Below are 21543 nucleotides of genomic sequence, written 5' to 3' on the forward strand. Positions count from 1 at the left end.
CTAAACAAATTAGAGACAGCAGAAGGACTATGGGAGGATGTAGACGTTTACCAAGACTTAACCATTTCGCAACTCAGGGCTCTGACGAAGACTCCAAGGCAAACTCTGGTGGACGGGAAAGTGATCCAAGAAAATGAAGCTTATGACTTTCCCCGATGGTTCTACGCCATCTGTTCAGGAAAGAACACCCTTGACAAATTCAACATTGACTCTGTCACCTTGAAGGAGTCTATCAGAGGGATACAGGAAGAAATCCTTAATGCAATAGAAGCTTTGTTTGCGAGGAAACTCAGTGACAGAGGAATAACAGTGAACTCCCTGAAATCTCAGTTATACGATTTCTTCTTCGTAGGTTCGTTCCCTAAGGAACATTTTGCAAATGTTTCTTCATTCTCCGGTATAATGAAGAAGACGCAGGAAGTCATGGTAGAGTGGAAAGCTTCTTTTCCAAGAGCGAAGAAGAAATTGCCTTGATGGAGTTTAACATTGAAAATGTGCCAAGTGTCTCCATCGGAGAACTGGAAGCTGTCGTTGGCAGATTCATTCCATACGCCATAAATGAACGAGATAATGGTCATCCATTTTTGGACAAAAGTCTTTTGGTTGAATAGTGGTGGCCTACTTATTGCTGAAGGAAGGTTGACTCGACGTGGGTCCAGTCAATGCATTTCATCATCAGATAGGGAATCTTCTTGCATGTCGCCTTCTCATTATAGTTTTATGACAGATTCTCCGTGCATGTCGCCATCACTAGGAGAATGATGGGCATTTATGATGGTGTTGGTTATATTATGGGCATAATCAACATCATGGGGCACATTTAATGTGCTAGTGGACGCTATTTTAGGCTCTTTTAAATTAATTGTACATGGGCATAATGGGTTATTAATTGTCGATTCCCACCTTGTTGCACCTTGAGTGGGGAATCTTTAGGGCAAACCCTAATTAGAGTTTTGCATGTAATCATGGCTTGAGGCCTATATAAGGGGGTGACCCCCTCATTTGTACGGAGGAGAGACTATCGTCAGAGATTGTTGCTAAGAGCTTTTGAAGCAAACACTTAATACATTGTTGGTGTGTTCTTGTGTTGTTTTGGAGCTCGCATGGTCTCACTCTCTTCATAAATTAGATTTGCTTTCATGTTGTTAGACAAACTGGATCTGATAGGATCGCTTGTTGCAAAATTCGTGCTCATACTTTTGGTGTGCAGCTTATTGTTGCATACTATGCAAAGTTAGCATGAGCCTCCGTTATATGTGTATGTTTAACTTCGATTATCAGAAGAGATTGTTCGATTTGATGGTTTCTCTTGATGATTTGAAAATCTTTAACACACCCTCTGAAGATTGCACCGCCTTCGTGTAGTTGTGCATTGCAGGCAAAGCGAAGCGTGGTTGGATTTTGTGCAAGTTATCCCGCCTCCTTGTTCACAGGATTAGATTACTTTTAGTCTAGTTTTTCTCTACCCTATTCCTATTTACTTTCCGCATAATTCAAAATCCAAAAGATACAAAATTTGAGCTTTCACTGCAAAATCATTCGTACAAAGAATCTTTGAGCTTGCATAAGTTTTCTTCAACATACGTAAGGCCCCTTGAGTTATCAGCAAACCCATCAAATAACTGAGTCACATCCACGCACTGAAGGAACCTTGGAAATTAGCCGTTTGAATTTTAAGTAATCCTAGCATACGGACTAATCTTGATCAAGAGAGGATAAGGTGATCGTTGGTGACTTTATTCTGTGTTAGACGCGGTCATAAAAAACACGTCAACAGGTAGCTATTCCCTCAAATGAGGAAATCAAAGTTGTTGTCTTCTCCTTTGATGGCAATAAAGCCCCTGGTCCCGATGATTTTCCTATGTTCTTCTTTCAGCACTTCTGGGATATTGTGGAAAATGATGTCTCTAATGTTGTTAAAGGGTTTTTTGGAGCTAGGTCTTTGCTTAAGGAATTGAATGCAACCTTCATTGTTCTCATTCTTAAAATGCATGGAGCTAACTCTTTGGATGCTTTCAGGCCTATCAGTTCGTGCAATTCATTTTACAAAATCATTTCCAAAGTTCTCACATCGCAGTTGTTGCGGATTCTGCCCTTTCTGATCTCTCCTCAACAGATTGGGTTCGTCCCAAGGAGACAAATCCTTGACTCCATCATCACTGTTCATGAGAATATTCATTCATTGATGGAGGCTAAATCTTCGGGTTTCTTGTTGAAGTTGGACATTGCAAAGGCTTATGATAGGGTGGATTGGTGTTTTCCTGAAAAAAGTTCTTCAAGCCTTTGGATTTTCAGGTAAAGTCATTAGTCTAATCTGGCAGCGTATCTCTACTACTTCTACTGTTGTTATTGTTAATGGGTTGCCTTCTCATTCCTTTAGAACCTCAAGGGGATTAAGGCAGGGTGAGCCTATATCTCGGATTTTGTTTACTATCATGGCTGAAAGTCTGGGCAGATTTATTCATAAGCAAGTGTTGGAAGGATCTCTAAAAGGTTTGAAGCCTTCCTCTGCTAACTTGACTTGTTCTCACCAGCAGTTTGTGGATGACACAATCTTATTGGGGAGCTCCTTTATTGGGGAGGCTAGAATTATTAAATCCACCCTCAGCCTCTATGAAGAGGCCTCCAGACAAATGGTTAACAGAGCTAAAAGTTTTATTTACTTTATTAATACTCCTGAGTCTAGGCAAAAGAAGATTGCTAAAATTCTTGAGTGCAGGATTGGTTTGCTTCCTTCTACTTACCTTGGCCTTCCTTTGTGACCTAAACCCTCTAATACTTTTTGGCTCTCTTTGATTGACCGGTTCAATAGGAAGTTGGTTGGCTGGAAGGGGACTCTCCTTAGTCAGGCTGGTAAGGTTCAGCTGCTCAAAGCCACTCTTCAGAACCTCTCGGTGTATGCTCTCAGTTTATTCAAGATTCCCTCAAAATATGCAGAGACTATTGAAAAAATTCAGAAAAGATTCCTTTGGTTTGGGGTGGAGGAAAGAAAGAGAATTCCTTTGGTTGAATGGGAGAGTGTCTGCAAACCCTGGAAGTATGGGGGTCTGGGGATTCAAAGTATCAAGACTTTTAATCTTGCTCTTCTGGCTAAACAAGTTTGGCAAACCTATGATTGTAGAAGAGAATGGAATACATTATAGCATAACAAATACCTCTTTAATGTTCACTCCTTTCAGGATTTTTTGCATTCCCTTCATATTCCTGTTGGATCACACCTATGGAATAATAATGTCAAAGCCAGGGATGTGGCTAATCGTGGAACTTTCTGGAAGGTGGGGAATGGGAGGAGTTTTCATTTTTGGGATGACTGCTGGATTGGGAAACGTCCGCTGGCTTCTGATCCTTTGTTGGGGGCTTTTAGAGATACGTGTGTGGCATCTTTTGGACTAATGGTGGCTGATTATTGGAAGGAAGGTAAATGGGTGAACCTCACCGATGTTTACCCGTCTCTTACTCAGTTGCAGTTGTCCTTAAACTCCTTCAGGTTAGAAAATAGATCTGGAGATGAGCTAATATGGAAATTTTCATCTAACGGTAAGTTTTTGGTTGCTTCTGCGATTTGTTGTGCTGATTCTCCTGTTTCTTGGTGGTCAAAGGTGTGGATTAAAGGTCTTATTCCTAAGGTTAATATGTTTTTTTGGCTTCTTTTCCTAAACAAAATCCTGACAAAATCCTGACTACGGATAATCTTTCTAAGAGGGGATTCTCCATACCTAATAGATGTTACTTATGTTTGAAGGAAGCGGAATCAGTTGATCATCTCCTTTTGCACTGCTCTTATGCTACTGAAATATGGTGCCAAGTGCTTCAGAAATGGGATCTTTGTTGGATCTTCCCTGGGTCTGTTAAGGAGTTTATTTATCAATGGAGATCGCCTACTAGGAATCTTCTTTTGAAGACTTTATGGTCCTTTGTGTTTCCTCATGTGGCATGCGGTTTATGGAAAGAGCGTAATAACAGAATTTTTAGGGAGATTTATCTTCAGCCTGAAATTGTCTTCAAGAAAATCACCAAGGCCATTAATGAAAATCTTTCTATAGTGAGTACCAAGAGTCAAAATCAGAATGGAAATGTTAATGATTATGAGGTCAAAGTTGCCAATGCTTGGGAATTATATTATCTCTTTCAGTCAGCCAAACCTAAGTTAAATAAAAGAACCAACATTAGTTGGAGAAAACCTCCCCAAGGGTGGGCCAAAATCAACTTTGACGCGGCGGCCAAAGGGAACCCTGGACCGGCAGGTTGCGGGGGAGTGTTGCGAGATAACGATGGCAATTTTCTTTCAACGGTGGCACTCCCCTTGGGCAATCAGACCAACCATATTGTTGAAGCCATAGGGGCTTATCAAAGCTTAATTCTTGCTTAAAATCACAACTTTAGTTGTGTTTGGGTGGAAGGAGACTCGAAAAATATTATTAACTACCTAAGGGGTACCTCTAAACCATCTTGGAATGTTGAAATGTAGATTAAAAAGCTAGGGATATAATTAAAACTTTTGATAGATGCACTATATCCTATGTGTATAGACAAGCTAATGTGGTGGCTGACTATCTTACTAATAAAGGGGTCACGAGTAAGAATCAGCTGAGCTAAACCAATGGTGACGGGCTGGACTCGGATTTTGTGATGCATTTGCTTCATGACCGAAGCCGAGGGAGTAACATTAATGATGACCCGAGCTATAATGACTCAAAGTGATTCTAGAAAGATCGAAACCTTTCCGATTAAGGCAGGTGGCCAGAAAGTACATAATATTAAGTGCGAATTCATCTCGCACGTTTTGTGGGCAATTATTGGCATTCTTTGGGCTCTATTTTTTGTTCTGCAAGCTGAATGTTGTGAGAGAAACAAAGAGAAATTGAAGATGGGGGGCGCCAGAAAAAGGATTGAACCTCCTAGTTGCGTGAAGTTGAAGAAGGAACGTAAGCTGTGGAGGATTTTGGAGAAAGGGGGTTTTACCTCTTATATCGAGAGGCTACAAGGCTATAACAAGGATGTTACGAATTACTTTGCCAAGCATTGGAAGGACGGGACCATTGTTCTCCATGGGCAGAAAGTTTTGGTGGATGAAAGCCTCATTGCCCAAGTCACTAGGCTTTCCATGGATGGCATCAAATATTACAGGGATAGAGCATATACGAAGCAGGCTGTGAAGGATTTTCCCAAGAAGGAAGCAGAGAGAGCTAAAATTGTTAAAAAGACTGCCAGTTACTATTCCATTTCGATGTTCAAGCCCTTCTGGCAAAAGATGTTAAAGGTAATAATGGAATACCTTACTTTAGATGGTCGTTTTACTAGAGTGTATGGGCATCATTTTGTGATCATGAATCACTTTCGTCATGGAGTCAAGATGTCATTCCCGTTTTATCTTATGTCTGCCCTAAGAGCCAATTTTACTGACCACAAGAAGAACCCCTCTAAGTTCCCCATATTGCATGAAGGACTATTAGTCCTTATTGATTCTCATTTTCGTGCCCTTCCTGCCCCTGATGACTATATTCATACTTCTTCTGAAGAGGATACTAGTGAGGGTGAATCGGGTGAAGATGAGTCTAGGCCTGATTCTGAAGGTGAGTCCCATCCTCCCCCTCCGAAAAAAGTTAAACTCGAGAAATCTGTGAATACCAATCCCCCGGGGGGTAAGGGTAAAAAAGGTCAAAAGAAAATTGTGATATTTTCCTTTTCCACTTCAGCTAGAAATGACTCCCCTGCTTCCAGTGGCACCAAAGCAAGTCCTGAGGAATCCTTGAGCGAGAAAAAAGATAGCAAGGAGCCGGACAGCCATAATCTTCAAACCCCTCCCCCACCCCATGATTCTGGTAATGTGGGTGCGGCGGTTCATGAGGACCTTCACCCAAAATGTGCAGAGCCTAGTGATAAAAAGGAAGATTATGAGAATGTGTTGGGTATGGCTCGGGAACATGCAATTGACACGTTCAGCATGTTTAAATGGTTGTTTCATGAATTAAAGGAGGTTAGACTCAATCAGAGGGCCCTGGGTAGTAAAATGGAGGCCATCCCTGTTGGGAATGATCAAAGCAATCAGATGGATGTGAGGCAGTGGACGGTGGAGGAGAAGAAGTCGGTGTCGAAATGCATTAAAAGTATAGGTGAAGGGGTTGATCAGATAAAGAAAAGGTTTGAAGACCGCATCTCCAATGTTGAAGAGGGATACAATAAGACCCAGGCTATGCTTAAGGTTATCATGTCGAACAGCCACAAGATTGTGAAGCACTACTGATGTTATGGCTGTTACGGTGCATAGTTGGGAGCAACAAGAAAGGGCTATTGTCACCATTGGAGATGAAACTGATGTGACTCAGGCTGAAGAAGGACCCAGCAAAAGGACCCATGGCAACATGAAGAAGAAGGAAGCCGTTCAAAACGTGGACTACAAAGAAATAAAAGTTGTTGCTGAAAATATGAGTGTCCTTGAGGCTGAGTTGGCTGAGACCCTCAAGAACTTCATGTAATTGGGTCTGTGTTTCTGTTGTATGTGGTCGTTGTTGTCTCTATTTTGTTGGTTCTGTGTTTTATTCTCTTTGCTGGTTTTTGCTACTCGTCTGGGCTTTTGTTGTCTCTATGGCTGCCATTTGTAATGTCTTTCTTTTGCAGCATGTTTTGTTTTGGATTTATGTTAATCTTTGATTCTAATTCTCTTAGAATCTTTCTGTAAAGGGTTTCGGGGCCCCCCTTCAAAACCTATTTTTGCTTTAATCCAAAACAATTCTTCACTTTTGTGGGTAGTTGACCAGTCCAGCTGATTTATTTCTTACCTCAGTTATGGATAGATGATAAACCCTGCATACTTATTGGCAGCTGATGTCACCTCTTCCCCAAACTCAGTTTACCCCTCAGATATTTCTAGTTGTTTGATTTGCACAGATAACAAATCAATTTCTTCTTCCAACATAGGACTCTGTCAACCCAGTGGATTTTTGAATTTTTCTATAACACCCTCCAATCCAACTTGGTTGGCAAGGTTCATGCTTCCTTCCTCTTAATGGGGAAGTTGTCTAGCAACTCCTGACCACTCTTCCCTTGTGAGTGGTGTACTACCCTGCAAAGTCAACCAAACTCTTTATTTATTTTGGCCTCAACTTTGACCCACACTTCAGCCTATGCTTTCACTTAGGCTTGTATTGTTGCTTTGGCTCAAATTTGTTTTGGTGAATTTTAGACTTGGCCACCTCCCATGGCCTTCTTTGTTTTTTGTTGTTTCAAAAATTTAGTAATTTGTTTGATTTCCTAGTCCACACTATAACCACGTTGTCTTCTTCCACCACCTTTGTTTGAGCTCGGTATCATTAATTTTTTGCAATTTGACATTGATCTTCAAGTCATTCTTACAAATGAAACCTTAGTTCATACATTGTAAGATTTACTGTCTATGTACTTCATAGCCTCTATTGGCATGGAGATCTTGCAAAGTGATGTAGTGCCTTGCTAGGATTCTAGGTAGATTGTCCAACAGTTGAACAATTTATTTTGTTACAGCCAAGTACCCCAGATAAAATCTATAAATACTTGATTTCTAGATGACTCTTCTCTACCATGATCTCATACAAAGTGTTCCCACAGAAGCTTAATATCTTGGGTGATTTGGCCTTCTCTTTGTTCTTGTGTCTCAAATGATTATTGTATCATTTGACCCATTTTTTCTCATGCTTCCTATCTACTTCAGACCTGGCCAGACTTTGTGAAGGTAAAAATGCCACAAATGTTAACTATAAAATCTGCACTGCCAAACCACAATTTGTAGTACAAAAGAATTATGGAATCATAATTCATACCAATGAACAGTTACACAAAAATATAGAGAATGATGCAATTATTTCATAGGTAGTGAAAGTGAAAATGCTATTTTAAGGACCAACATCAGCTTGGACACAACCATTGATCAACTGTTCATAACAACCACATGACATACACTACCTAAGCCTACAAGAAATAATCACATAACAAAGTTAGCACAAAACATTTATTAGCAAGCAACATACAACTGTCTACATTCAAATGCTCATGTTAGTTTATGATCGCTACCCATTCATTTTGGATTTTAGATACTTCCTGTATTTGCTGAAAACATTGTGTCATGACCCCACCACAAAGAGCTTTTAAATAGACAATATATATATATATATATATATATATATGTTCGATCATGTGGAAAGCATGTTTGCTAAGGCACGATAATTCCTAACTCACCATGGGGATTAATGAAAAGGCATGATGATTAGCCGTCAAATGATCAAGATTACTCTCATGGAGACGCCACCCTTAGAGGAGGCATGACTACAGAAGGTGTGTGTGCGCTGCAAATCAGAACTGGGGATCATCATCGAAGGAGAACATATATTAATTTAGTGGCAGATCGTATTATATTGGCCATCATTGTGTAACAGCAGATTGGTATGCTGTATCTCACTCATAAACTGAATGTTTATTTACAGTAAAAAAGGATAGATATATGGCCTGTAGTATAAACTCTTAACATTTATTCTTATATAGACAAAACAGAAATAATAAGATTTATATTTGTTGATCATATTTGTATAACAATTATGCTTAGTTTCATTTGTTTACATATATATTCATAATACATGAGAGAATAGTATACTCATAGCCTAATTCTTAATCATTCTCTATTGCCCCTCATGAGGATAGGTTGCTTTTGCTAGGGAAAGGCAGTTGTAATACCTCCCAAAATAGGTGAGCCGCAAAAGGTAGTATGGATGGGTGTTTTGAAACCCTTGGGCCTATTTGTGGAGAATAGTTTTCCTAGCACCCTAACAAGTAATTCCCCATCCTTCATTAGGGTTGATGATTAGGAAAGAAGGATTGGGGCTTCAATATAGTAGCTATCAATTGTATTATGAATGCTAATTGTTCCCTAGTTTTAATAATCTGATTTAAGGCATAATGATGTGTGTAAATTATACAGGCAGCCTCCTAGTAGGAGACATTACACATTGACAATTGGTTGGGGCCTTGATATTACTCATTGCCTTCAGATGAGTAATAATGTTTTCTTTATCCTGCATCTGTTGTTGGAACAGAGACAAAAGTCCTTTATATCCTTATCTCAATTTCTCAAGCACTCAAATTCAGTTACACAACCAGTAAAACTGATTCATTGGCACTTTAACCTTCTTTACATTGTAAGACTAAGATGTGAGATCCTTCATTTGAATGAGGCTCTCCAAGTTCAGGTGATTTAGCATTGATCTTTTGCGTATGTGATACCACAATTACACTAATTAATAAGTCCCGCTCTCCTTTTTCCTCCAGTGTGATAACTCAATATTTTTTAGGCTTGCTTAGATGCTTGTAAAATTTCCTTAAGATGCAATTCCACTTGGCATTTGGTGCTGACGTTGATACTTTGATATTTGTTTAGATGTTCATTTTACTCTCCATCACATTAGAGAACTTCAGAAGTACTTACTACATATTGATTACAGTCAGTTTCCTTGTGCTTTCTATCTTTTGTCTCTATAGTTTGCCAATGTTCTTCATCTACTATTCCCTCAATTTTTCTATCCCACATACTATCTAGTGATTCCTCCATCAATGTGTGCCCATCTATGTTACCCCGAGTTTTAAGGACAGGGGGTCAGGGAAACAGGTTTCCAGGACGGATTTTTTTTTTTGCCATTATTTGGACAGAGAGGATGACAAAGGGGACAGCTATATAAAAAATATATATAAGGAAATTTCTAATATACTCATATGATAACATTGATAAATCTAAAATCATTCATCATATACATTATATGTAGCAACTGAGTTGAAATTCATAAATTCATAAAAAAAAATGGCACTCTTTTTTGTTTGAAAACATTAGAGAGGTGACAATTGAACTTCTACCAGTATGTTTAAATTCTTTTCATTAAACAAACATATAAATCTTACTATATTTTGTTAGAAATAAGATATCATCATATGACACAGATTCTTAACTTGTCAATGATGTCTAATCACGTAACTTGCACAATGTAAATTACACTCAATGTAACTCCTCTCGCTCTCTCATAATGATAAATGTGTACACAGTACACACATGCCTTACTGTGCATCCTCTCTCTAATTGTTGCATTCATGCTTGGTTTGTCAGGAAGATGAAGGTTTTATATGCAAAAACAAGAGAAATCTTTTGGAAATTTGATTGAAATCCAAAACTGTAAGAAGAGCTGTGGGAACAAATTGAAGATAATGTAGAGTTGGCCATGGGAAATGGACAATGTGATAGATACAGGGTGCAGGCATCACAGAAAATATTGTAGCCTGGATGTTATTGGAGGCTACAAAAGATTCTGTAGAGCACAAACAGAGGCTAGGACAGAGTGCAAAAACACATTTTCTGCAGGGTTGTCAAGTGAAGTATAGAGTGTAGAAAACTTAGCACATAGCACAGAAAACCTGTATAGTCAACCATGGGCCATACCCAGGATGGTCAGGAGACGTCTGAGACGTTCCCGTCTGTCTCTCCCAACTGTTCCCCCCATGTCCCCGTCTGTCCTCCCCATTTCCTGTCTGAGGAAACGTTTCCTCAAAATGCATGATTTTTGGTGACAGCCAGGGGATGTCCCCTTCCATCCCCCCGTCCCCGGCCCGTTTCTTTTTATGAAACGCCTCAATTTTTGCCAGAAACACGTCCCCAGGTTTCCCTGGTGCCCATGCTTTCCAAAGCATTTCCAGTATTCAGTAGATTGGCTGAGCTTATTTCTTGTTCTAGAGCCTGCTGAATATATTGCCCAAGCAAAGCTTTTTATATGGGCCTGCTTTAAGTCCCCGATTCAGTGTCCTAGTCCTGCCGAAACCCTTCAACCAAATTCCCTTCTACTCCCTTGTTTTCTAAGATTAACACTAAAGGATTAAAACATATTGGGGAGGAAAAACAATTGCTTTCCTCTTGTGAAATTACAGGTAATTTCTTCTCTTGATCCTCTCTCAATTTAGGTGTTCCATTCACCAGCTCACTTGTTTGATCAAGTGTTTCAATGGGGATCACAGATTCTTCTTGACTTATTTTTCTGTTTGGCTAATGTAGAGTTCTGTAGCCAGGTAAGTACTGTTTTGGGAAGGCAAATTTACACTGTTTCAAAAGTATCCATGTTCATGACATACCCTGAATTTGAAGATATTTAATAGATGTACAAGTTGGTCCTGGGTCATCTCCAACATTTGGAGCTTAAAGTTTATTCAATAATGTGTTTTCTAGATCCAGATTGCAGGATTTTTGGCATAATTCGTAGCAGTTCATCTAGTGTGACATCAGATGCATAGATAAAGTCTCCAAGATTCCTTCCAATTTTTTTGATGGCATTATATTTCCAAAGTTATTTTTTGGAGTAAACAGCCCAATCCATGCTAGACCCCTTATGGCAGCTCTTCACTTGGATTAAAGCCGTTTTTGAGCATTTCATCAGGCATGTTTGCTCATGTCACAAAAAGTGATCCTCCAAAAAATATATCTTCTCTTTCTTCTTTTATACAAAGAGGACAGAGAAGTAAATTTTGGTTTCAATTTGACTAGAATATAGAAATGGATATTCTAACCAGCAAGTGCCAGTTTCTAGTTATATTTCCAAAGTTCTTTTTTGGAGTAAACAGCCCAATCCATGCTAGACCCCTTATGGCAGCTCTTCACTTGGATTAAAGCCGTTTTTGAGCATTTCATCAGGCATGTTTACTCATGTCACAAATAGTGATCCTCCAAAAAATATATCTTCTCTTTCTTCTTTTATACAAAGAGGAGAGAGAAGTAAATTTTGGTTTCAATTTGACTAAATATAGAAATGGATGTTCTAATCACCAAGTGCCAATTTCTAGGTATGGTTGTTTCTTCTGTATATGAAAAGTTACCCTAAGTCAAGCTGCGTCTCTGCCATATAAGTGTTTCAGTGCCATGAAGGAATTCAAAGGAATCATCCAACAAACTGTACAATTGCTCTAAAAAATGCTTTACACGGGACATACACTTTGAAAAATGATTATAGTAATTCAACATTTAATTGAGGTTTGCCTGTAAAAGTAAGATTTAATGCTGATTTACAGAAACAAAAAGAAAAAATGTCAATTATAAAATCTTAAAGCCATGCAAAGGCCTTTGCAGTTTAAAAAATGGGGACAATGTCGATAGAACTGATACCAGAGACATCTACAAAAACTTCTCGCTTATAACCTCGGTGTCGACCCTGTAACAAAAGAAAAACTAAACCTGCAGCCAAAATTAAAACTACAACTCCTCCAATACTTCCGGCCAGGATTCCAATCTTTGACCTCTTTGAGGAACCTATCAAGCAATTTTAAGAAAACAAGATTTTAGATGCCACAGCAGAAATTGTGTAGTTCTGATAATAAAGCCAAAAAAGTTGGGTAGTTTCCCACAGCTAAATTATATGATAGAAGAAAATAAAACCTGAGTTTGAAGAGGAAATCGAAGCACAGGTATGCGGCAACTTTGAACAATTAAAGTGATTCCCGGTAAAACTGCAGACACATTACCATCATCTGGTTAATTTAAAGCTATATCAAAAAGCCCAAGTTAGGAATAGACAATATTGTTCTAAGACATGGCTGTTTTTTTACCAAATGGTTTATTTTATCCAAGTAAACATATTGCCTACACAATAAAAGCATTACTTGAAAATAGTTGTATAAAATGCCCATGTCACTTAATTTTTGTGACACTATATGGATATTATCAACAAAAGTCAAAGTTTGGTTACATTTGTTACTACTCTCCCTTTGACTAATGCATCTTACTTTCTCAATTAATCTCACTTCTTGTAACTCTCTTGCATTCCAAATTATGAAACATAAGGAGACATTAAAAACTCAATTCGAGCTATTGACTCGTGACAAATGAATGCATTATTCTCACTCTACTTGAAAATTGAGACTAAATTTGTCTGCAGGAAGTTGCAACTATAAGTTTTCCATCAAATGTAATTGTGTTTAAAAAAACACTAAAAGCATAATTGCTCATTTTTTAAACATCCATTTAACGAGGACTTTACGTAATACAGTTTTACATTTATTTTGCAGACTTGCCAAACCAATTATGTCATGTGTTATAATTTATTGTAACATAGTCATCTTTTGCTGTAGATCCAAGAAAAACTTTAGTTATAAATCTTCTTTGATATGTTTTATTCACTCTGCATAATTATGATTAAACCTCAACTTAGAGACATATAGTCAATAGCAGTACGTCTGCAGCATTAACTTGCATAAATTAATTTACTAATTATTTGTTTCTTATTTCTATATTTGAATCAAAAACAGAAAAGTAATTGATCTTCTAATAACAACTTGACTGAGTATTTGAACATCCAGAAACAAACTTCTCCTAAAAAATTACTATTTTGTTGGTTAAAAACAGTTTAAGTAATTACTAACTTATGTAACATAAATAAGCAGAACACCTTTTGATATGCTTATAAACTGAGAAAAAAAAACTCTAAAGCACAAAGCATTTAGGGAATATAATTAATGAGAAAAACGTCATATCCCAAATTATTACTTTCAAAAACTTGATTTATTACCGCGTCCTAATGTGACTTGGACATGCCATTTGAGTATTATTGATGTTGTTATAATTCAACAATGACTAATTAAAATAATCATTCAATTGTTCGGAATGCACATGATGAATTGATTATGCATAAATAGATAAAATTTATATTGCTATAGATTTTTATATTATTGACAGGTGCAACTGATGAGTTGTTTGTCAATAGTCTTTCAAGTATAGAGGGAAAGATAAAAAGTTACACAGAATGTGAAAAGTGACCAAACCTATAGCCCTAAATCATGAAATATGGGCTATCTTGAATTATAATATATTAATATCTTTATTTAGTAGGTGTTTGTCTAATATATAGGTTGATGAAAGAATTGGAAAAATTAAATAATTTAAAATAAGTTTCAATTAAATATTCCCAAACCACTTATAACTTGGGTGAGTGTGAAAAGAGTAGTTGATTTAAGATCTGTTAAACTTGAAATTGCAAGTAAAATAAATAAAAGAGCCTATGTCTTTGCACAGCTAAAGAAATTGATTTTCCAATTAATTGTGTGAATTAATTCATTGAAACATTGAGTTTTGGAAAAGTTTTTTCCAAAATCCCAATATCATGAACATGAAAAGAGGAAGCCATGAGCATCCAAAATAGAATTTGTGGATGTCTGAGACTTCAATGAGCTTGACCATCTGATAAACTGGAGTTAGCAAACCAAGGTGAACCCACAACCTAATTTACTGAAATTATGATGCAAAAGGTGAAGAGAAACGTGCACAAAGGATCACTACGGCTTGGACTTTTACTTTGAAGGTCGCTCGACTACCAATAAGCATAGAGGTGAAGGCTTAAATGGGAATCAACAAAGAGAACCTAACCTGTAAAATTAGATTCTATAGTTTAACTAAAATATTATGAGATATGGAAACCAATATCTGAATCAACTTGAGAAATCAGGAAGATAGATAAAATTAGAGGTGGAATCTTCTTAAATGTGCAAAGATCAAGTTTTCATTAATAATCCAATTTTGTTAAACATATAGATAGATAGATAGGTTAGTTTAAATAGAATTTTAGTAAACTAGTGTGGGCTGTCTGACACTAGCTATAAGAGTCAAGGTTCAAACATTGTTGGACTAATGGGTCTACTAAGGTAAGGAATCTCGCTTGAGATAGGGAGTAGTCACCCTAACATCTTACTAGTTACCCTTACAGATTGACAAAGGCAGTAGAAAAAGACTACAATTACACAAGGGTATCTGCTAGCTAAAATTTATTATTTCCAGTTTTTAGAACCTTGTGAAAAATGGGTTATAAAATGGGTTATTCCAAGCTTAAGAGAAACAAGTCCTTAATTATACAAAGCATATAAGTTGCTCGGGAATCTTAGTAAAATCAAACAAGGCAACTCATAAGGCTCAATTAGCAAGTACGAGGATGTTAGTGGAAGAATAGAAAACCCTCAACCTAAAATATCAACATTTACAATACTCAAGCATAGTTCAAAAATTCACAACTCGCTAAAAGTCGGTAAATGCAATTTTGACTCGAACTTCGCAACTTAGCAAACTCAAAACTTTTTAAAATGTTAATTCCTTACAAAAAAAATTAATTTCATGCAAATTATAGTTACACAACATATCAAATGTGCCTATAAAACTTTGGGGAGATGTTTTTTTGTTATATTTGAATAAAATAGGAGTACAATATGGCATCAACATGCAAATACAAGGGCCAATAATTTAATATGCATTATGATGACCGAAAACCATCATCAAAAATTATAATTCCATGCAAGTTACAATAATTACAAATTATCTATTTATTATATACATCCTAGTGATTGTTGGGTTCCTGCTCTTAACAGTTAATTGTAGTTCCACTCTTGAACTAAAAGATAATGACTCCTCAAGCTCAACATCATTGTCAGAAATGATGTCATCCAATCCAATGCCTCCTACTTCTACTTCTAATGTGCCCTCTTTTGCTTGCATCTCAAAATCAGCAATCTTATTTCTTGTAAACATAGGGTAGTCATTCTACACTATCCAATCACTATATGGATCAATGTCATCCAAGTCAATCAGCTCATGGTTTGATATGCCCTCCACTTTATTTGAGTGAGAAGAAAGGTCATATTGCAGGAGATGAGGTCATTGAAACATTTTTGTGTCAACTTGTTGCACTTATTTGTCTAAATGGCCTCAAATAAGCTCCACTTACACTAACATCTAGAAGTGCTACAAGGCTAGCACAAAATTCAAAGGGCCAGCTTTCACAGATTAGGGATTTTCCCACCCCAATCTTACATCTAAGCAATTGTATAAAAATACATTCGATAATTTGTAAGCAATAATAGTACACATCAAAGATTTCAAACATTGAAGTGCAATAAAATAAAGACAATTTTTTTGTTACCTAGTGTTTTGGTGGTTCTAACTTGGTTAGCTAGTGATGAAGCAAAGAGACTCTCATCAACACGCTTGTCTATTTGCATATTTCCATCAATGCATTTTGAGAGACCCTAAATAACCACATCCTTTAAGTCATCTATGAAGGAAAATTTAAGGTTAAGGTAGCACCACATTGTAAGACTGGTCGATGGAATAAATTGTTCCACCTTCAATCAATAATGCTCCAAATGGGTTCAAATTTTCTTCAATCTACCTTATAATAGTTTGGATGGCCTCCTCGTCCCTATCCAAGGCCTCATAAATGTACTCCATTGAGTCTTGCTGCCTACCCACCAAGAGAAAAACACTGACTAAAAGCTCTAACAACTATACACAAATTAAAATTGCAATAAAAATGACAATGAAAAAAAAAACTTTACAAAAGTGAACTCAAATGATATTGAAGTTACCTAGATGACCTCATCAGTGCTCTTTGCAAAGGCATCACAAAAAATTGTCTTTGCAAACCTCTCTCCATTATCTTCTTCAAATAAGAAAAATCCATCTACTATTAGTTCACAATCATCTACTTCAAAGGAGTTAGTGTACTATATATACTCTACAAGGTGAGAAAGTTAGTTGCAAATTGTGTGGCACTAGCTCTCATCAATCTAAATACAAAAGGGTGATTGAAAATGTATTTGGTGATGATCTTAGCATCTTCCACAACAAAATTCACCCAATCAAGTTTGCATCTGTCTTTCAACAAAAGATCAAAGCAATGGACAATGCAAAGGGTTCCCAAAAAGTGTTGGATGACTCTCTTCAAGTAGTCTCCCTACCACCACATACATTGTTGTGTTATCTATCAAAAATTGGACCTTATTTTCTATGCGAATCTCAAACACTATCTCCCCCAACATCAAACTCAAATTGTCCACATTTCTGACTTTCTTTGAAAATTGACAACCCTCAAGAAAACCATCTCACCATTCGCATCCACTAGAAAGTTGATGAGTGTATGATTCCTTCAATCTATCCACCCATCTGATAATATGGTTCATCCATACTTGCAATAAAACTACCCTTGCTCTTCAACAATTGCCTTTGCATTCATCATTGCTTTCCGGAGCAACATCCCACTTACATTATGTGGAATAGGTGCCTTGCCCAAATTCTCCAAATATGGTCTTCTTGCCACATTGAAAGAATGATTATTGTAGTACAAGAAAGTTGCATTACAGCATGTCTACTTCTCATACTTCTCCTTATTCCAACCTATAACTTAAAAAGAAGGTTATGATCCTAGTAGATTCCATACAAAAATAGAAAATGTAATTGGACTATACTCAAGCTCAACAGTGGATGTGATACAAATTTGTGGACCACAACTAGAGCCCACAATCTATGCCATATCTACCTGAAATTCTCAAGCCACGTTAGTGTTGGCTAAGAGCAATGAATGAGATTGAGAGAAAATAGTGTGCTTCTTCATGTCAACAAAATTACATTATATTATTTAGCATACGCTAAAATAAAGTAGTTACAATCTTAAAATAGACATAGTTACAACAAACTTGTGTCAAATACTTATTACAAACAAGTGTACACATTCAATTTGTTATAATATTAAACTAATATTCTAATACCCATTTTAATAACTAAACCAGAAAGATCTACAAGTTTAGTCATTAAACTACAACATGGGCCTTGAGATGTACAAAAATGCCAAGAAATATACAAAACAAGCAACCTCCATGACAATAGGCATATGATAAACACATGCAAAACGAACATAATAAAAATGCTCATTTGCGGAGTTTTCAATTGATTTGCCCATATTCCTGGGTTATACATTTAATTTGGTGAAGTCATCATTGAGCTCACCTTAATAGGTATGTTTGTTGATGGTGCAAGAATACTAGGTTTTATCTTCACCTCCTTGGATTCTTGACTCGACCTGCCTCTAATGTAGCATGCAAAACAAGATCAGCAAGTATGTACAAGTTTTTGTACATACTGCCTAGTTTGATGCCTCAAGCAATCACTGTATCCTGGTTTACATCACAAACAAGGTACTTTTTCCAATGAAATCAAACTAGAATGCTAGTATTTTCTGAAACTTGACTAATAGTGAGTAATTTTGCTCAAACCTAGAACATACCTAACATTTCATACTAAAAGATTGACATAAACATTGAATGCAACTCTGACATTACCTATATCCCTTCTCAACTGTATCAGACTTGTCATCACCAAGCAAAATAGAATCCTTATAATTATCATCAATAAAAATGACATACCAATCCTTTTCAAATGCAAAGTGTCTAGATGGACTTGAATCAAAGAACCAAAAACTACTTTTAACACTCTCTAAAAATTCATCAATGCATACTCATGGTCTTCCTTAGCAATATCTACCACATTAGCTTCATCACAATACTTGTAGGATAGATCAAATTGTACTTTCTTGTAACCATTCTTCACAGGCACAAATGTCTAGCAATAAAAGCATTGTACTTTTCTCTATCATTGTGAAGTGGGCAAACAACTGAGTTGTACCCTGAAACTATGCAATAAATGCACTTTCTAAACTCCCAATAGAAACTTCACTTGTCTACTCTTGCAGCATTCTACAAGTATGAACTAACCTTGCAAAGGTAAGAGTTTGGCTTTCTACCAATACATTTATAAATAGTTACGAAAGCCTCGCAAGTTAGAGCCTAGGCCAAGTGACTCGCCCAATAACTCACCGTTGAGTTTTTGTAAAAACTCGTGGCATTTTTTCCTCTCAACTTGTCGAAAAATTGCCAAACAATCACCGTAACCTTGCAATTTTCCCATTTAAACTCACCCAAATGCTTTTTGCAATTTTGTGGTATGAACCATACAGAAAGCACAAGATTGGCAGCTAGTAGTATTTTTCTTTTCCTTTCATTTCTGCAATTTCGGCATTCATTTCTATAGTTCCCTTGCTTGCAAATCGATTGAGGGAATGTCCAAAAGAACAAAATCATTTTTTTAATATTTTACAAAAAAATTAGTGTCAAATATCTACTTTTGCCCTTAAGTATTAAAATTGTGAAAATGGCATTGCCCCTAGACCCCTACAATGGGCATTGCCCCCAAACCCCCATGAGAGGTGTTGCCCCTCAACCCCATAGGGGTCTCTACTCCTAGACCTGAACCCCATACAAAAAATGGCAACTTAGCTTTCAGCATAGAAGTTCATATATATTTAAAACTTTAACTTGCTTTTTGGTCTATGACATGTATTGAACTCAAATTTTGATTTATATATGATGGAAATCAGTAAGATGTTCTGCAAATTCAATAATAAGTGCTTTTTGAATAATATGTTTAAAAACAAAATTTATTTCAAATGTTCAATATATTTGCCAAGTTACTGCCGAGTTTTCCCCAAGGTTCTTCTGAGTCGGGAATTTTTAAAAATTCTGGGCTTGCCGAGTTATTGTGAGTCTGAGTTTTTCAACTATGTTACCAGGTTCTTCTGTGCAGACCTTGATTCTGATCCTGGTATATCCCTGGGTTCATCCAAGGTACTGCTCGAGCGCCCGGATTACCTGGGCATACCTGTAGCCCGGGCAGCCCAAAAAGCATTTTTTTAACAAAAAATAAAAATAAATAAATTCATTCACAATAAATGAAAAGTAGATCTAAAAAATAATGGGGTTTTAGGGCCACTAGATTCTTGAGCTCGAGACAAGATTTTTTGCAGCCTCTCAAACGAAAATATTGTATTAGCATAGTGTGGACTGTTACAAGCAGGCATAGAATATTTGCTTTATTCCTGAACAAAGAAGCCACTGCAGATTGGTATACTTGCATGGTATTATCCTTGTGATGTGGTTCTGTCCAGTGTTCTCATGTTTCTTGTTATTTGTTCAGCTGTCTTGCTTCTACATCTTGGTATTATTGAATAGCACCTTTAGAGGTCTGATATGGATAAAACTAAATATTTCTGACTTCCTTGATAGCAGTAAAGCTTGTTGCTAATATATATAAACATTGAATACACAACACACACAATTGCATGAATATGAATGCTGATGCAAGACTTCCTTTTTTTTAATGTTGCGTGAATGAATGGATTGTAAATATTAACATCCACTAGTTACCATAAATGTAATTTATGAAGGCATTAATATGTAATTAAAGGTCAAAATAACTAAAAAGAATTTGAAGTCCTATTAATCAATTTAGCTGCATGTTCCTATAATGTTACCAATATTTGATGAAGACAGACATGAATGTTAAATATCGATCGTAATTTGAAATTTCATTGTGTAATGACATTTTGATTTTGAGACTTCGGATATTTTCATTTTTTGCAAATTATGAATATGAGGTATTTAAATATTCTATTTATTGGCAATTATGAATTTATGAGTATTATTGTTCTTATAGTTATAATTTATAATTTTGAGCATACATGCATACATCCATCTATACACATACACATAGATACATACATACACACATGCATGCATACATACACACATACGCAGACATACATACATAGTCATACAACTATACATACACACACACACAAAGATATATAAATATATATATATATATCAAGGTTGCACCAAGACGGGGGTACTTGGAGACGCCAATTTTTTATAAAAAAATTTAATAATTTATAGTAAATCTGAAAATAGGTGTGTATATTTGTAAAACAAATTATGAATATAGACAGCGTATAAGAAAATTGAAGGCAACGGCCCAAACCAACAAGTTGAATATTTCAACACTGCAAATCCTTTTGCTATTATATGTGATTATATATATGATAATGTGAATATAGATTTTATATATAAGAATATGAATATAGATATGCTCACAAGAATAAAGAAAGAAAATGTATATCATAGGAAAATTCCTGACTCTCAAGGATCTAATAGAATTCATCCCCATTGTGCATACCGCAAAACTACATAAAGGAATTAAAAGAACAACAAGAATATAGAAAATATGAATATCTTTTGAGTTTTGCATCAAATTGCAAATAGTTGAATGGCAAATACTTGTCATCTTGTTAGCTCACGTTGACTCCTGCCTCGTGTTGGCTTATGTTTTCTCTTATGTGGTGTGTTTATTTTCCATCTTTCTGGTGCATTTAACTATTAATTTTTAGGGCTTTTTGTTTTATTTGTGTGGGATTCAGTGCCTTTTGCATGGGAGACAGCGAGAGTCTTCCGGAGACCGCAGTTGAAAGTCTCCTGCAATTGGAGACATCTGAGGCAAGGTCTCCAGTACCGGGAAGTGTCTCAGAGACAGGTCTCCATGCAACTATGATATATATATATATATATATATATATATATATATATATATATATATATACCCAAGGAAAAAAAATAAGTGGTACTGACGTACTGGGTTCCAGTTCCGGTACCCAAATCAGCTACTTAGTTTAGGCAATCCATAAAAATTGTAATGGAGAATAGCAAGTACTTGATGATTGGACCAACCATATCGTCGTCCTCTACTGATTTATTGACAACAATCAGTTGATCCCTAATATCTTTGATTTCTAGAAGATGCTCTAACAAAGATCCCCCCTTGTACATTTTAAGTACGAAATGACAATTTTT

At 36.5% G+C, this 21543-nt stretch overlaps 1 protein-coding gene across 13 annotated transcripts in view; it reads right to left on the minus strand.

Moving 5' to 3' along the window:
- Positions 1 to 21543, minus strand: part of LOC131873647 (LRR receptor kinase SERK2-like) — a 101455-nt gene that overhangs the window by 33386 nt on the left and 46526 nt on the right. For all 13 annotated transcript variants that reach the window (XM_059216670.1, XM_059216669.1, XM_059216677.1 and 10 more), the window contains 2 exons: positions 12428 to 12498; positions 12158 to 12301 (listed from right to left, as the gene is read on the minus strand). In XM_059216670.1, the coding sequence (XP_059072653.1) occupies positions 12158 to 12301; positions 12428 to 12498 (215 nt within the window). The remainder of the gene's footprint in view (positions 1 to 12157; positions 12302 to 12427; positions 12499 to 21543) is intronic.

This window comes from Cryptomeria japonica, chromosome 2, assembly GCF_030272615.1.
Source record: "Cryptomeria japonica chromosome 2, Sugi_1.0, whole genome shotgun sequence".
Lineage (NCBI taxonomy): Eukaryota > Viridiplantae > Streptophyta > Pinopsida > Cupressales > Cupressaceae > Cryptomeria > Cryptomeria japonica.